Below are 14,807 nucleotides of genomic sequence, written 5' to 3' on the forward strand. Positions count from 1 at the left end.
ACTATTAGTGAGGATATCTCTGATGCTCCCCCCAAAAAGCTGTGCATCTGCCATGGAAGGTTCAGAGTGTCTCACCACGTGGTCCTCAGACCTGTCCAGGAAGCCCAGGGTGGGAGTGCTGATACTCTCAGCTGCCTGGGACACCCCACCAGGTGGTTATCCAGCCCTTCCCTGCAACCACTTGTCTCAGGTGTCTACGTATAATGAAGCCTCCTCTTCTGACGTCCAGATTTCCTGAGATGGCACCTCAGTGAATGACTCTACAGGAAATAATATATAGGAAAAAGGTTCTGGAAAATGTGCTTCTAGAACTGATGGTGATGAAGGGAAATTGATAGACAGCCAATGTAGTCACGGTTTCCCCAACTCAGAATATCGCCAGTTAAGGGTTGAACAGAAAGCTCTTGGAAGTACCTCCTGGCATTATTAGGAAGTCTGGGATGAGAGCAAGAAAACTTTATTCATTATAGACAACACAACAATGAGAAAACTGCACAAAATGTATAGTAATCTTTTGACAAACAAATGAAAAATTTTATTGAAAGAAAACGAAACAACCATGCGGAAGTGCCAGGTCTTTTTTCTCTCCTTTGAAAGTACTTCATTCTCCATATTCCTCTTGGAGCCAGCAGCTTCATGAGCATCACTGCAAACAGATCACAGGTGGGAAACTGCAGACCCTCCTGAGATGAGCCCAGTGAGGACCTGCATTTGAACAAGGCAGCAGGGGAATGAGAAGAGTTAAACTGTTTTTCAAGGTTCTTTCCTCCTCCAAAGGGTGAGTCAAATGGAGATTCAGGAAGTTGGAAAAGACAGAAGGCACTGATGTCATGCTGCTTGTTGCCTGGGTTTAGGGTGAGCTCACAGATCTATTAGTAGGCTTGCAAAGCCCATAGCAGCACTTGCATGTGCTTTCTCTCTCTTGGAGCTAGTAATGCACAGAGAAGGCTCACAGAGCGGCTTGCTCCCTCTCAGAGATCACATTGCTTGGAGCTGAGTTTAGCCAAGCCAAGGCCAAGTCAAGCCAAGGCGTTCAGGGCTCACCAGGCTACCAAGGCCGAGATGGGCAGCAAAGGGAGGTGACAGCTTTCTCTAAAAGGGGCTGCAGACAATAGTGGCTCACTGCCAAAACCAAACTGTCAAACACACATTCATGGTACGCACAATAGTGTAAAACAACAAAAACTACATAACAATTGCACAAGTGCAGTACAGCAAGTAACCTAAGTTGTTTACTCAGTGGCCTTTAAACATGACAGGATAGGAGGTGAGGGAGCCAGACTAAACTATCCTGACTCCATTTGCAATACAGAGGGTACATTAGGGCACATTTACTTCACCTAAAGAGATTTTTTTTCCATGTAAGAAATTTTCCATTTCTGATTCATGGTGAGGAGCCAGCAGGTGGCCTGATGGTTAAGGTGCTAGACTCCCATATAGTCATCTGCGGTTTGAGTTTTGGACTGGGAGGACTGAAACTCACACTGGGCACATGTGTGTGTGTTTGTGTGTGTGTGTACCCAAAATTCCAAGAGGAGAATAGAGGAGAAGAGATTGCAGTGTAGCCATCCCCCATGGGGGCTCATTTTCACTTTCTGTCACTCTCTCTCTATCTCTCTGGCAAGCTCACCTACTCTATAGGAAAAAATCAAAAAAAAAAAAAGAAAAAAAATTCATGTTGGAAACATATCCAACTTTATTTTCTAACTAATGTAACAATATATTTGAAATTATTTCAAAAACTATAAGTATCTGTCTATGAAATAATCAAATATTTTTATATTTATGGAACATTAAGATTTTTAGAAATTGAGTAATTTCCTTGGGCCAGTAAGTACTGTAGTATAGTTAAGAAATTTATACTCCATATGGTCAACTTCATGGTTCAATTCCCAGACCCAGCAGCTTAAAAAACACACTGAGTTCATGTGTATGTGTATTCCAAAACCGTCCCCCTTAAAGGGTGCTTTTTCACTTTCTCGCTTTCTCTTTCTCTCTCTGTCTCCAGCAAGCACACGTGTCCTCCTATAGCACTTTTTAAAAATTATTTACCAAGGTGATAGAATGAACTAAGATTGTGTGCAACTGGGTAATAGATTATTGGATTTAAATTTACTAGTCCAGCTTATTTTGGTGGTCCTGTTCACTCCTGCAACTTGCCATGAGAATTTTTGCCCTGAGTAATCACTGCCCTCACCTTGGCCCCAAAAATAGAGATCATAAAAAAAAAATCAAACAGAATTGTTAGAGATAAAGAATGTGATACAGGAAATTAAAAACACTCTTGACAGTATTAGAAATAGATTACATCATGCAGAAGATCAAATCTTGAGATAGAAGACAAAACCTCTGACGTAGAAAAAATTATCAGAAAGATTGAGAAAACAACGAAGAAAAATTAGAATAATATATGAGAAATACTAGATACCATCAAGCACTGAAACATTCGGATTATTTGTATCCCAGAAGAGAAAGAAAATAATAAGGACATTGATCATTTATTTCATGAAATCCTAGAAGAAAGCTTTCCAAACCTAGAGAGGTATTCAAAGATTCAGACCAAGAAATACACAGGACCCAAAATAGAATCAACCCAAGAAGATCCTTTCCAAGGTACATCATAGCCATATTGACCAAAACCACAGGCAAAGACAAGAAACTGAAATTGTCAAGAGAGAAACGTCAAGTTACTTACAAAGGTTATCCCATCAGGCTAACATGAGATCTCTTGTCAGAAACAGTGCAGACAAAGAAAGAATGGGGAACTATAATCAAAGTGTTAAATGAAAAACAATTTTAACCAACAATACTATACACAGCAAGATTATCCTTCATATGGGAAAAAGAGATAAAAATTTTCTTGGATAAATAAAACGTGAAATAATTTACTAACTCCAGATCAGCTCTTCAAGAGGATCTGAAGGGAGTGAGATAGTAGAAAAACTAAAAAATCAGATGGACAAATATAAGAGAACATAAAACAACCAAGAAAATGGCTCAGTCCGGAAGTATTGATAATAACGTTGAACATTAATGGATTAAATGAAATCAAGAGACACAGACTGGCTGAATAATTTTTTTAAACAAACATAAACCTTCTATCTGTAGCCAAAAAAAAAAAAATGCAACTTTTGGATAAATAAATACATAGACTAAAAGTGAAGGAATGGAAAAAGTCCATGCAAATGGAAATCAAAAAAGAGCTGTAGGAAACCAGCAGTTAGCGTAATGGCTATGTCGCTGGACTCCCACGTAGTCGACCGACCCGGTGGCTTAAAACTCACACCAGGTGCGTGTGCGTGCGTGCCCAAGATCCCGAGAGGAGAATGGAGGAGAAGGGATTGCGGTGTGACCATCCCCCCTGGGGGGTGATTTCTCGCTTTCTGTCTCTATGTCTTTGTCTGTCTGGCAAGCGCACGCACCCTATAGTGAAAAAAAAAAAAATCTCTCCAAAAAAAAAGAAAGAAAGAAAAGAAAAAAAAAAGAGCTGTAGTTGCAGTAGAGATTTCAGACAAAAAACGCTTTAAAAGAAAGACTGTAAGAAGAGGCAAAGAAGGACATTATATAGTAGTAAATGGGCTAATTCACCAAGAAGACATAAAACTTATAAACATCTATGCACCCAATGCAGGAGCACTGAAATAAATGAAAGAAAACTGTTGCAGCTAAAAAGAGAGATAGGTTGCAGCACTATAATTGTTGGGGATTTTAACATTCCATTATCTCCTTTAGATAATTCTTCTAGACAAAAAATAAGCAGAGAGATGCAGGACCTAAACAATACTATAAATCAAATGGACTTGATAGATATCTATAGAACTTTCCACTTTTTAAGGGTGGAAATAATATAAATTTATTATTTCCACAAATATACATTTTTCTCATCTTGGCATGGAAACTTTTCAAAGACTGACCACATGCTAAGACACAAATCAGGCCTTTACAGATTCAAGGATATAGAAACTCTATCCAGCATCTTCTCTGACCATGATGGAATTAAACTCAATATTTATTTCAAGAAACATGCTCGAAAATACACAAACACATGGAAACTAAACAAACTACTTCTGAATGACTTCTTAACTACCAAAGACATTAAGTCTGGAATCAAAAAATTTGTGGAAACAAATGATAATGGGTACAGGAGTTTCCATAACCTATGGGACACCACAAAAGCAGTCATGAGAGGGAAATTCATAGTAATTAGTTAGCATAAGAAAAATATGGAGGGACTAGCAGTTAGCGTAATGGCTATGTTGCTGAACACCCATGTAGCCAACCACAGTTCGAGTCCCGGATCTGGTGGTTTAAACTCATGCTGAGCATGTGTGCGTGTTTGCCCAAGATCCCGAGACAAGAATGGAGGAGAAGGGATTGTGGCGTGGCCACCCCCCTGGGGGGTGATTTCTCACTTTCTGTCTCTATGTCTCTCTCTGTCTTTCTGGCAAGCCCATGCGCCCTATAGCAAAAACTTCCCCCCCGCCCCCCAAAAAAGAAAAAGATGGGAATGTTGCAAATAGACAACCTACCTAATGTCATGCCTCAAGGAATTGGGAAAACCACAATAACAACAACAACAAAATGCCTGGGGAAAAGAAATCTTAAAGATTCGAGCAGAAATAAATTAAATAGAAAATAAAATATACAGAAAATAAATGAAATCAAAAGCTGGTACTTTGAAAAGATGAACAAGATCCACACTCCATTAGCTAGACAGTTAAAGAAGAAGAAAGAAAGAAACCAAATATATGAAATACGTAATGAAACAGGCAACATTGCAACAAACACAATAGAAATACTAAACATCATTAGAGGATACTATCAGCGACTATATACCAACAAACAAAAGAACATAAAGGAGACAGACAAATTCCTGGATGCATATAATCTGCCAAGATTAAATATGGGTGACATAGAAAGCATGAATGGACATATAACAAGCCATGAGATTGAATCAGTAATAAATAACATCCCAACAAAAAAAAGTCTAGGTCCTAATAACTTCACATACGAATTCTACAAAACTTTTAGGGAAGAGTTAAGCTGCATTCTACACAGATTATTTTTTAAGATACCAAATTCATTATATGAAGTCTCCATTGTCTCTATGTCATTCACGAAACAAATAAAGACATGACAAAAAGGAAAACTACAGACCAGTATCTCTGATGAACATAGATGCAAAAATTTTCAACAAATTACCAGCAAATAGCATCCAACAACAAATAAAAAAGATTATTTATCACAACCAAGAAAGTTTTATTACAGAGATGGAAAGGTGGTTCAAGATATACAAGACCGGGACCAGCAGTTAGCGTAATGGCTATGTCACTGGACTGCCATTTAGTCGACCGCAGTTCGCGTCCCGGACCCAGTGGCTTAAAACTCACGCCGGGCGCGTGTGCGTGCGTGCCCAACATCCCAAGAGAATGGAGGAGAAGGGATTGTGGCATGGCCATCCCCCTTGGGAGGTGATTTCTCACTTTCTGTCTCTCTGGCTCTCTCTGTCTGTCTAATATAATGCTGGAAGTCAGAGCCAATGCAATCAGAAAAGAGAACAATATAAAAGGCATTCAAATAGGCAAAGAAGAGTTGAAAATATCTTTATTTGTAGATGACATGATGGTATATGCAGAAGATGAAAAAGTTTCCACACAAAAACTTCTCAAGTAATAAATGAATACAGTAAAGTGCAGAATACAAAATCAATATTGAAAAATCTATAGCACTTCTTATATACCAAAAAGCTGAACGAAGCAGATCTGAAAAAACGAATCCCTTTTACCATACCCACAAAATGTATAAGTTACGTAGGGATAAACGTAACTAAGGAAGTCAAAGAATTTTACAAAAAAACTATGAAAATATTTAAAAATATATTGAAAAGAACACAAAAAAAGCAGAATGGCATTCCATATTTCTGAATTGGAAGAATTAATATAATCAAAATGGAAATTGTACCCTAATTAATCTACACATTTAATTCAATTCCAATCAAATTACAAGAGACATTCTTCACAGATCTAGAAAAGACAATCATAGAATTTGTCTGAAATCATAAAAGACCTCATATTGACAAATAAATCCTGTGTATAAAGAGTGGAGTGGACAGCATATCATCCCTGACCCAAAAATATACTATAAAGCTGTGATAATCAAAACAGCATGGTATTGGCTCAAAAACAGAGAGGTGGACCAATGGAATAGAATAGAGACCCTAGAAATAAACCCAAAAGTTTACAGTCAACTGATTTTTTATAAAGGATACCAGTCAATGCAGTGAGAAACGGGAAACCTCTTTAGCAAACAGTGCTGGAAAAACTAGGTATCCACATGAATAAAGATGAAACTCAATCCTCATCCTTTACCATCCATGAAAATCACAAAATGGATCAGAGATCTGAACCTAAGACCTCAAACTATAAGTCTACCAGTAAAAAATATTGGGGAAATAAGACTAACAAAACACAGGAAATAATCCTAAAATAGACAAGTGGGACTATATCAGATTAAGAAGTTTCTGTATAGTAAAGGAAACAATAATTAGTGTGAATCAACAATCCTCAGAATGGGAGAATATTTTTGTAAAATGTGCCTCAGATAAGGGATTGATAAATTGAATACCCAGGGAACTCAAGCAACTTACCTTGGAAAAAAATGATTAACCTAATTAAAAATGGGAAAAGGATCTGAACAAAAATATCTCTCTAAGGAAGACATATGAACAGCCAACTAACATCTGAGGAAATGCTTAACATCCCTCATCATAAGGGAAATGAAGACTAAAACCACAATAAGATACCATCTAATCCCTGTCAAAATGGCAAACATTAAAAACATAAAAAATGGTATGTGTTTTCAGGGTTGTGGTGAAAGGAGAACTCTCTTACACTGTTGGTGGGAATGTATATTGGTCGATCCATTGTAAAAAACAAGTTGGAGATTCCTCAAAGATCTATAAGCAGAACTACCATATGATCCAGCAATCCCACTCCTGGGTATCTACCCAAAACGCAGGAGAATGCTCAGTCGGAAAAGCACTTGCACATCAATGTTTATTGCAGCATTATTCACAATGGCTAAGACATGGAACCAATCCAAGTGTCCACAAACAGATGAATGGATTGAAAAAGTGCAGGACATATACTCTAAGGAATAGTATTCAGAAAAAAAAAACAAGACCCTGACATTTGATAAAGAGGTCAAATATATGGAAGATGTATTGCTGAGTGAAGCAAGCCAGGCTATGAAAGAAAGATATTGTATGTCTCCACTTAATATATACTGAATGTCTGTACACTATGGTAGAGATTGAAAGACTAGAGGACAAAAATGTGATGAAAATAGTTATGAATGATGGAAACAATAAGGAAGGAGAGTGGGAGAAGGGAGAAGTACAGGGAAGAAGTCAGGGAGAAAAAATAGAGGCAAGACATTTGTGGGACACAGAAATGGTTTATTACCTGTTGATGATAAAATGTACAATATAAAATTAACTTTAAAAGAAAAAAGTGGTGTGGTGGTTAAAGTGGCTGGATCCCACATGGCTCGTTTCAGTTTGAGTCCCAGACCTGGCAGCTTGAAAATCATAATGGGTATGTGTAGGCGTGTGCCCAACCTCCCGGGGGAGAAAGAGGAGTAAGGACTGCAGTGTGGCCATTCCCCCTGGGGAATGATTTCTCACTTTCCATCTCAATGTCTCTCTCTCTCTCTTTGTCTCTCTCCAGTGATCATATACGCTCTATGGCAAAAACCTAAAAAAAAAAAGGTACACAAGGATTGGAGACAAAATTGTTGTAGAAAAGGTGACTGGATATTTTAAACTTGACAAAGACTGAATAATGACTTTCCAGATTAGTAACAATCAGAAAGCCATTACTGAACATGGGGCTCTTAATTAATAAGATGATCCAGTATGTACATTTTAGTTGTTTCTAGATTTTCCAATGAGATCCTGATAAACGTCAGTAAAACGAATTTCAGCTAAGAAGCTTTACATGGCTGCTGGCATTTCTGACCATTTAAATATCCAAGAAAGAGGAACACTCCTGAACTCTTAATATTAATCTACCCCTCGGGGGTCTACCTGACAGACAGCATCCAGGTGATCACAGTGGCCAGCAGGACTGTACATTTCCACCCCCCCTCCTGTGTGACGGCCCTCAATGGACACCTTCCTCCTCCTTGGTCACAGCAGCTGCTCTCTCCCTGTGCTCTGTTCAGACCGCATGGTCTGTTTCTGAGAATGTTTCACAGGGCTCAATAGTCCTAAAAAGACTTAGTCCTCTGAAATCTGCCTTTACTGACACAAAATGCCTGACACACAAAATGCCCAAAGAAATTTACCCACAGGATGGCTCTTGAATCTTTTCTTTAAAGAATGTGAGAGCAGAGGCAGTGAACCTGGTCAAATAAAGTATTATCAGAGGAAATAACAATGTCTGCAAATATGGTCACAGCATCTACACTGCCAAGTACCACTGACGGAGTCTTCAAGACCTACTACGTGTTCAGTACTGACTAGGAGCTTCGTGAACTAATGAAATTTATCCCACATATCCTCGATGGAAGAGAAGTCAGAGATTCTCAGAGTTTGGCTTCCCCAAGGTACCAGTGCTTGTAGGAGGCAGGAGGAAACAGATGTAATATTGGAACTTCATAATTCTTATTTACTAATTCACTCATTCATGTTAAAAGTGCTAATAAATAAACAGTCACGTATATCGACTGTAATGAAGTAAATGCAGAGCACTGCTAGATGAATAAAAACTGTAACAGCCTCCCTCCACCCACTTCCCAGGTCTAGATGCGCATTTTCTCCAGCGCCTCATAAACGTTTCCAGGCTGTTCTTTGTCAGTGCTGTGCTCCAAGCACCAGTGTTTTAGGGCATACCAGTTTTTAGGCAGATTTTTTTTACTATCGAGCACATGAGTGAGAAAGAGAGGAGACAGAGAGACAAAAAGCGAGAAATTACCCCCCCCCCCCCCCCCCCCCATCACAAAAAACAAACACTGCAATCCCTTCTCCTCCATTCTTCTGTTGGAATTTTGGGCATGCACGCACATAGGCCTGACATGAGTTTTGTTTTTGGGTTTTTTTTAAGCTGCTGGATCTGGGACTTGAACTCAGTTGACTACATGGAAGTCCAGCGACAGAACCATTCTGCCATCCGCCCCTACCTGTCCTATTTTATATCACTTTTATCAGTTTCCCTATTCTTGCACTTTATATAAATAGAATTATACAGCATCTACAGTATCTACTTTGCCCCCCACTCCCACTCCTTGGGCACATTCACTCACCAGGGAGCAAGAGAAAGAGATAGATAAAGACAGTACGAGGGAAAGTGAGAAATTACCCCTCTTTTGGGGGCATGGCCACATTGTAATCCCCTCTCTTTCACTCTCTTCCTGTGATCTTGGGCACACATTCCTGACATGAGTTTTGAGCCACGGGGTCCAGGACTCTAACCATGGTTGACAATGTGGGAGTCCAGAGACATAACCGCTAGGCCATCTGCTGGCCTTGAAGCACTTTCTTTCTTTCTATTTTTTTTTTTTTTTTTTTGGAGAAGTTTTTGCTATAGGGCGTTTGTTTATTTGTTTATTTACTTTTACTTTGATAAGAGAGATAGAGCAAAAGAGGGAGATAGAGAAAACGAGAAAGCAATCTGCCTTGCCGGTACCTATGGTCGGCCCTTGGGGAGTTCAGTGCCCTTAACCGCCACACCACCTGCCAGCGCCCCTGATACAGTTTCTCCTCTTTATAGTCTTGCTTCATTTGCTCAACTTGGTTTTTGAACTAAATTTATATTGTTTCTGTGGCAATCATGTGTTCCTTTCTTTACTGTGGAAAAAAATGATCTTTTCTATAAATATAGCACCAACCGTTCTTCAATTAAAGACTTGTTCGCATATCGAGACTGTCATCTTCATATGTGAACAGGGCTGTATCACTGAGTGAGGGGCATGTGCACCTTGCAGGCAGTAATAAACTCCAGCTTCCTCAGCCTCCACCCTGCTGATTTTCAGTGTGAAATCTGTCCCTGACCCACCGCCACTGAACCTGTCTGGGACCTCAGAGTTCCTGTTAGAAACACCGTATATCAGGTGCCGTGGAGGCTCCCGTGGAGCCTGGCCTGGCTTTTCTCTTGCGTATATTTCAAGGAGTAGACATGCCTTGTCATGATAGTGGTGTAAATTTTGCTGAAATTAAAACTGCTTCTAGTTTACCACAATGCTCACACACCCACACTCAAACAACCATGTAAGAAAAGTTCTAGTTGCTTTCAATCTTGTCTTAGACCTGTCAAACTTTTGATTTTAAATAAAGTGATATATGATAAATCTAAAGTGATATCATGATTAAAACTTACACTGCCCTCATAAGAATTAATGTTGAGTAAAATTTTCATGTATTTATTTTTTTTCAAACACACGTATGTTTTTGAAGTTCTTGGTAATAGTTTAGTCTAATTTATCATTTTTTTCTCTTTGTGTGTGTGTGTGTGTGTGTGTGTGTGTGTGTGTGTGTATATACTTAGTTTGCCATAGGGTACATGTGCTCACTGGAGAGAGATCGGGTGGACTGCTCAGGACTCCCCAGTTCAGCTCTCAACATGGGGTTACCTGTTCAGCTCCTGGGGCTGTTAATGCTCTGGGTCCCAGGTGAGGGCACAGAGGATTGAAGGGGGAGAACAGGTGGGAGGGCGAGCTCTGAATCCCCCACTGCATCCCTTCTCACGTGAGCTCTGTCATGTGTGAGATGTCCAAGACTTGTCCTCCAGGATGGGACATGTGAGGTTTAGATTTGTGACAGTGAGGAAGGTTCCAGAAGGAACAAGGACCTGTAGCATGCTGAGGATAGTCACATAGAAATCGAGTTTGGAATAGGGGACTTACAAAGGCCCCCTGGGGGCTTACAGATCTTGGATCCTTTTCAGAAATAGAGTATTTTGGTGTAACACTCAAAATGTCAAGATTACATAGCCTGAAGTTTTTAAAATGTGAATGATGCTTGTATATAACCTTGCATTTCTCTCTCATTATTTCAGGATCCAGTGGGGATGTTGTGATGACCCAGACTCCACTCTCTCTGCCCGTCATCCCTGGAGAGACGGTGTCTATCTCCTGCAAGTCTAGTCAGAGCCTCCTACACAGTGATGGAAAAACCTATTTGAATTGGTTGCTGCAAAAGCCAGGCCAGGCTCCACGGCGCCTGATATACAGGGTTTCTAACAGGGACCCTGGGGTCCCAGACAGGTTCAGTGGCAGTGGGGCAGGGACAGATTTCACACTCAAAATCAGCAGGATGGAGGCTGAGGATGCTGGAGTTTATTACTGCCTGCAAGGTACACATGTTCCTCCCACAGTGATACAGCCCTGAACACAAACCTCCCTGCTTGGAGTGGCCCAGCTGCCCTCATGTGCTGTCTGTCTGGGGAGCAGCACAGCAGCTTCTGAGCCTGTGTAAGAGGAAGGTGCTGGAGAGCTCAGGGGACTAGGTGGCTGCTGTCTGTGCCACGGGTGCCCTGCCCACAGCTCAGGCTCCAGCCATGTGACCTCATTAGATGTTGCAGATTCAGTCTGGAAACTGGAGCAGGAGGACAGGTGGTCTCATAAAGATGAAGGCCAATAATGACGTGATGGTTCATAATGCAACTGAATAAAAGTTTATCCTAATCTTTTCTCCCTCCCTAAATGTGTTAATTCAGATTAATCGTGTAAATGACCAAAATGAACATGTCGAGTATATCTTGAGCTTTATCACTTTTTTTTTTTTTATCCTGATAGGACATTGACTAAGTCAGAAATGGTATTTTCCTACTTTTCTAACTTCCTACTTTTCATGTTTACTATCTGTCTGCTCACTGTAAATCAACCAGAGAGATAGCATTCTACACACGCCATCCTTAGGAGGAACTGTCTGAGGACACTTGGGAAAAATGTTGGTTGCTGAGAATTCAAATAGACTTTTGTAAATTCATAGCAGATTCAAGACTCTAATGCTAAAATTCTTTTATTTGTGCAATTACCTATGGCTGATAAAAAAGAGAAGTTTTTTTACATTCCAAAAATTGTGTATTAAAATTAAGACCATAGGGCCAGCTCAATGACCTGATGGTTACGGGAGCAGGATCCCACATGGCCAATCACAGCCTGAATTCCGCACTCTGCCCCTTGAAATTCACACTAGTTGAGTGTTTGTGTGTGGGTGTGTGTGTATATGCCCAAAATCCCAGAAGGAGAATGAGGTAAAAGGGATTGCTGTGTGGCCATCCCACTGGGGGATGATTTCTCACTTTCTGTCTCTCTGACTCTCCAGCAAACAAGCCCTTTAGCAAATTCATCTAAATAAATAAATAGAAGAATACAAAATACCCTTAGTATCCATTCCCTATACTGAAGGATAATCTTAAACAGAATCCCAAGTCAACAGTGAAATACTTTACTTCATCTACTACATGGCTGTATTTTGCATTTTGACAATTGTTGCAATAATATCTTTTCTGAAAATACCACCTCCTTAGAAGAAACATGCTCTCTAAAGATAAATCTGTGCTGCTCTGCCCTGATCTGGGATACCCGGGAACCCTGGTTCCCTGGACTTGGCTGAGTTTCCGATATGAACCAGCCCTGCAGCCACACCCATCACAGTCCACCACTGTTCATTTGCATGTTCCCTGAGCACAGCCCAAGGCCTGAAATCTTATTAATAGGCTGATCACAGACTGTGCAGTATCAGTCCCCATAAGGACACAGCATGGACATGAGGGCCTCCGCTCAGTTCCTGGGGCTTCTGCTGCTCTGGCTCCTAGGTAAGGAAGGAGAACCCCAGGATTCACTCAGGAGAGTGTAGTCACTTTAGGAAAGTGCTGGCCCTTTAGGAAAGTGTTGGCCCTTTAGGAAAGTGCTGGCCCTTTAGGAAAGTCCTCCCAAACACAATGCACTGGGTGGATATTTGCTTTTCTGTTTCCACTCTCAAGTGCCTAGTGTGACATCCAGATGACCCAGTCTCCATTGTCTCTGCCTGCATCTCTATGGGACAGAGTCACCATCACATGTCTGGCAAGTAGGACACTAGCAATTATTTAACTTGGAATCAGCAGAAATCTGGAAAAGCTCCTAAATTCCTGATCTATTATACCTCCAACTTGCAATGTGGTGCCTCCTCAAGAATCAGTGGCAGATCTGGAAACCCATCCTAGAAGGGCATTGCTGGATAGTCAAGCTGCCTGTGGAAGGAGGGCTTAATTGGGGAGACCTGTGGCTCATTTGCTCCCCTACTCTCCTTTGGACTCTCAGGTTTGCTTCTTGGGACTTTGAGACAAACTTTCACCCCTCCCCACTCCATCCAGACACCTGTTCCAGCAAAGGACCTCGCTGGATAGCAGGTTGCCTGGAGCTGGAGGGCTTAACAGCACGGACCCTTGACTCATCACCTCCCCAACTTGCCTTTGAATTCTCCGGACTTTGGTGTTTTGTATAGTTTGCAGTGCAATCTCTTCTATGTTGCTGAGTGGAAGCTCAGCAGCTCGGTTTCAGGAGAATCTGTTCTCTAGAAAAAAAAGGAAGACTTCAGGTAATCCAGAACCACTAACCACAGTGCAGGGTGCTGGTAAGCAATAGGAAGGCAGAGAAGAAGAGAGGTTGCCAATTTCCTGCTCCTGCACACCTCTGAATGCTTGGAGTTACCTTGAATAATTTAGGAAGGAACATAAAGCTCACCAGAAGACTAGGAAACATCACAGAGGCACAAGAAATATAAGCGACCAATAAAATCTCTCTCCTCCAAGGGAAGACATTCATTCCTCATCACACACAGACAACAACAGAGAACTCATGATACCTCAAATAAACAATTCAGAATATTTATAGTGACCAAAAACTAAAGGAGATCCAAGAGAAAAGAGACAAGGAGCTCCAGGAGATGAGGAAGTCCTTTCATGATTTGAAATAACAAGTAGATACCATAAACAAATCAAACAGAATTGTTAGAGAGGAAGAATGTGATACAGGAAATTAAAACCACCCTTGAAGGTATTAACAGTAGATTAGATCACACAGATGACTGAATCTTAATGTAGAAGACAAAACCTCTGACTTAGAAAAAATTATCTAAAGAACTGAGAAAACAACAAAGGAAGATGAGGATAATATATGAGAAATACTAGATACCATCAAGTGTTGAAACATCCAGATTATTGGTATCCCAGAATAGGAAGAAAATAATAAGGGCATTGATTCTTTATTCCATGAAATCCTGGAAGAAAATTTTCCAAACCTAGAGAGATATTCAGAGATCCAGACCAAGAAATACATAGGACCCAAAATCAACTCAATAAGGTCCTCTCCAAAGTACATCATAGCCAGATTGATCAAAACCACAGACACAGACAAGATACTAAAATTGGCAAGAGGGAAATGACAAGTTACTTACAAATGTTATCCCATCAGGGTGTCCCCAGACCTTTCATCAGAAACAATGTAGACAAAGAAAGAATGGGAAAGCATAGACAAAGTGTTAAATGAAAAACAATTTCAACCAAGAATACTATACCCAGCAAGATTATGCTTCATATGGGAAAAATAAGTAAAAACTCTCTGATAAATAAAACGTGAAAGAATTTACCAACTACTGGGAACCAGCAGTTAGCGTAATGGCTATGTCGCTGGACTCCCACGTAGTCGACCGCGGTTCGCGTCTCGGACCCGGTGGCTTAAATCTCACGCCGGGCGCGTGTGCGTGCGTGCCCAAGATCCCGAGAGGAGAATGGAGGAGAAGGGATTGCGGCGTGACCATCCCC

At 40.6% G+C, this 14,807-nt stretch overlaps 1 gene segment (V, D, J or C); it reads left to right on the forward strand.

The window, feature by feature from the left end:
• The first annotated feature begins 10,600 nt into the window (after positions 1–10,600).
• LOC102476617 (immunoglobulin kappa variable 2-30-like) lies at positions 10,601–11,386 on the forward strand. The segment is given in 2 exon segments: positions 10,601–10,668; positions 11,055–11,386. Coding segments are annotated over 2 exon segments (381 nt in total).
• The last annotated feature ends 3,421 nt before the right edge of the window (positions 11,387–14,807 follow it).

The sequence above is a fragment of the Tupaia chinensis genome, unplaced genomic scaffold (assembly GCF_000334495.1).
Source record: "Tupaia chinensis unplaced genomic scaffold, TupChi_1.0 Scaffold144963_1, whole genome shotgun sequence".
NCBI lineage: Eukaryota > Metazoa > Chordata > Mammalia > Scandentia > Tupaiidae > Tupaia > Tupaia belangeri.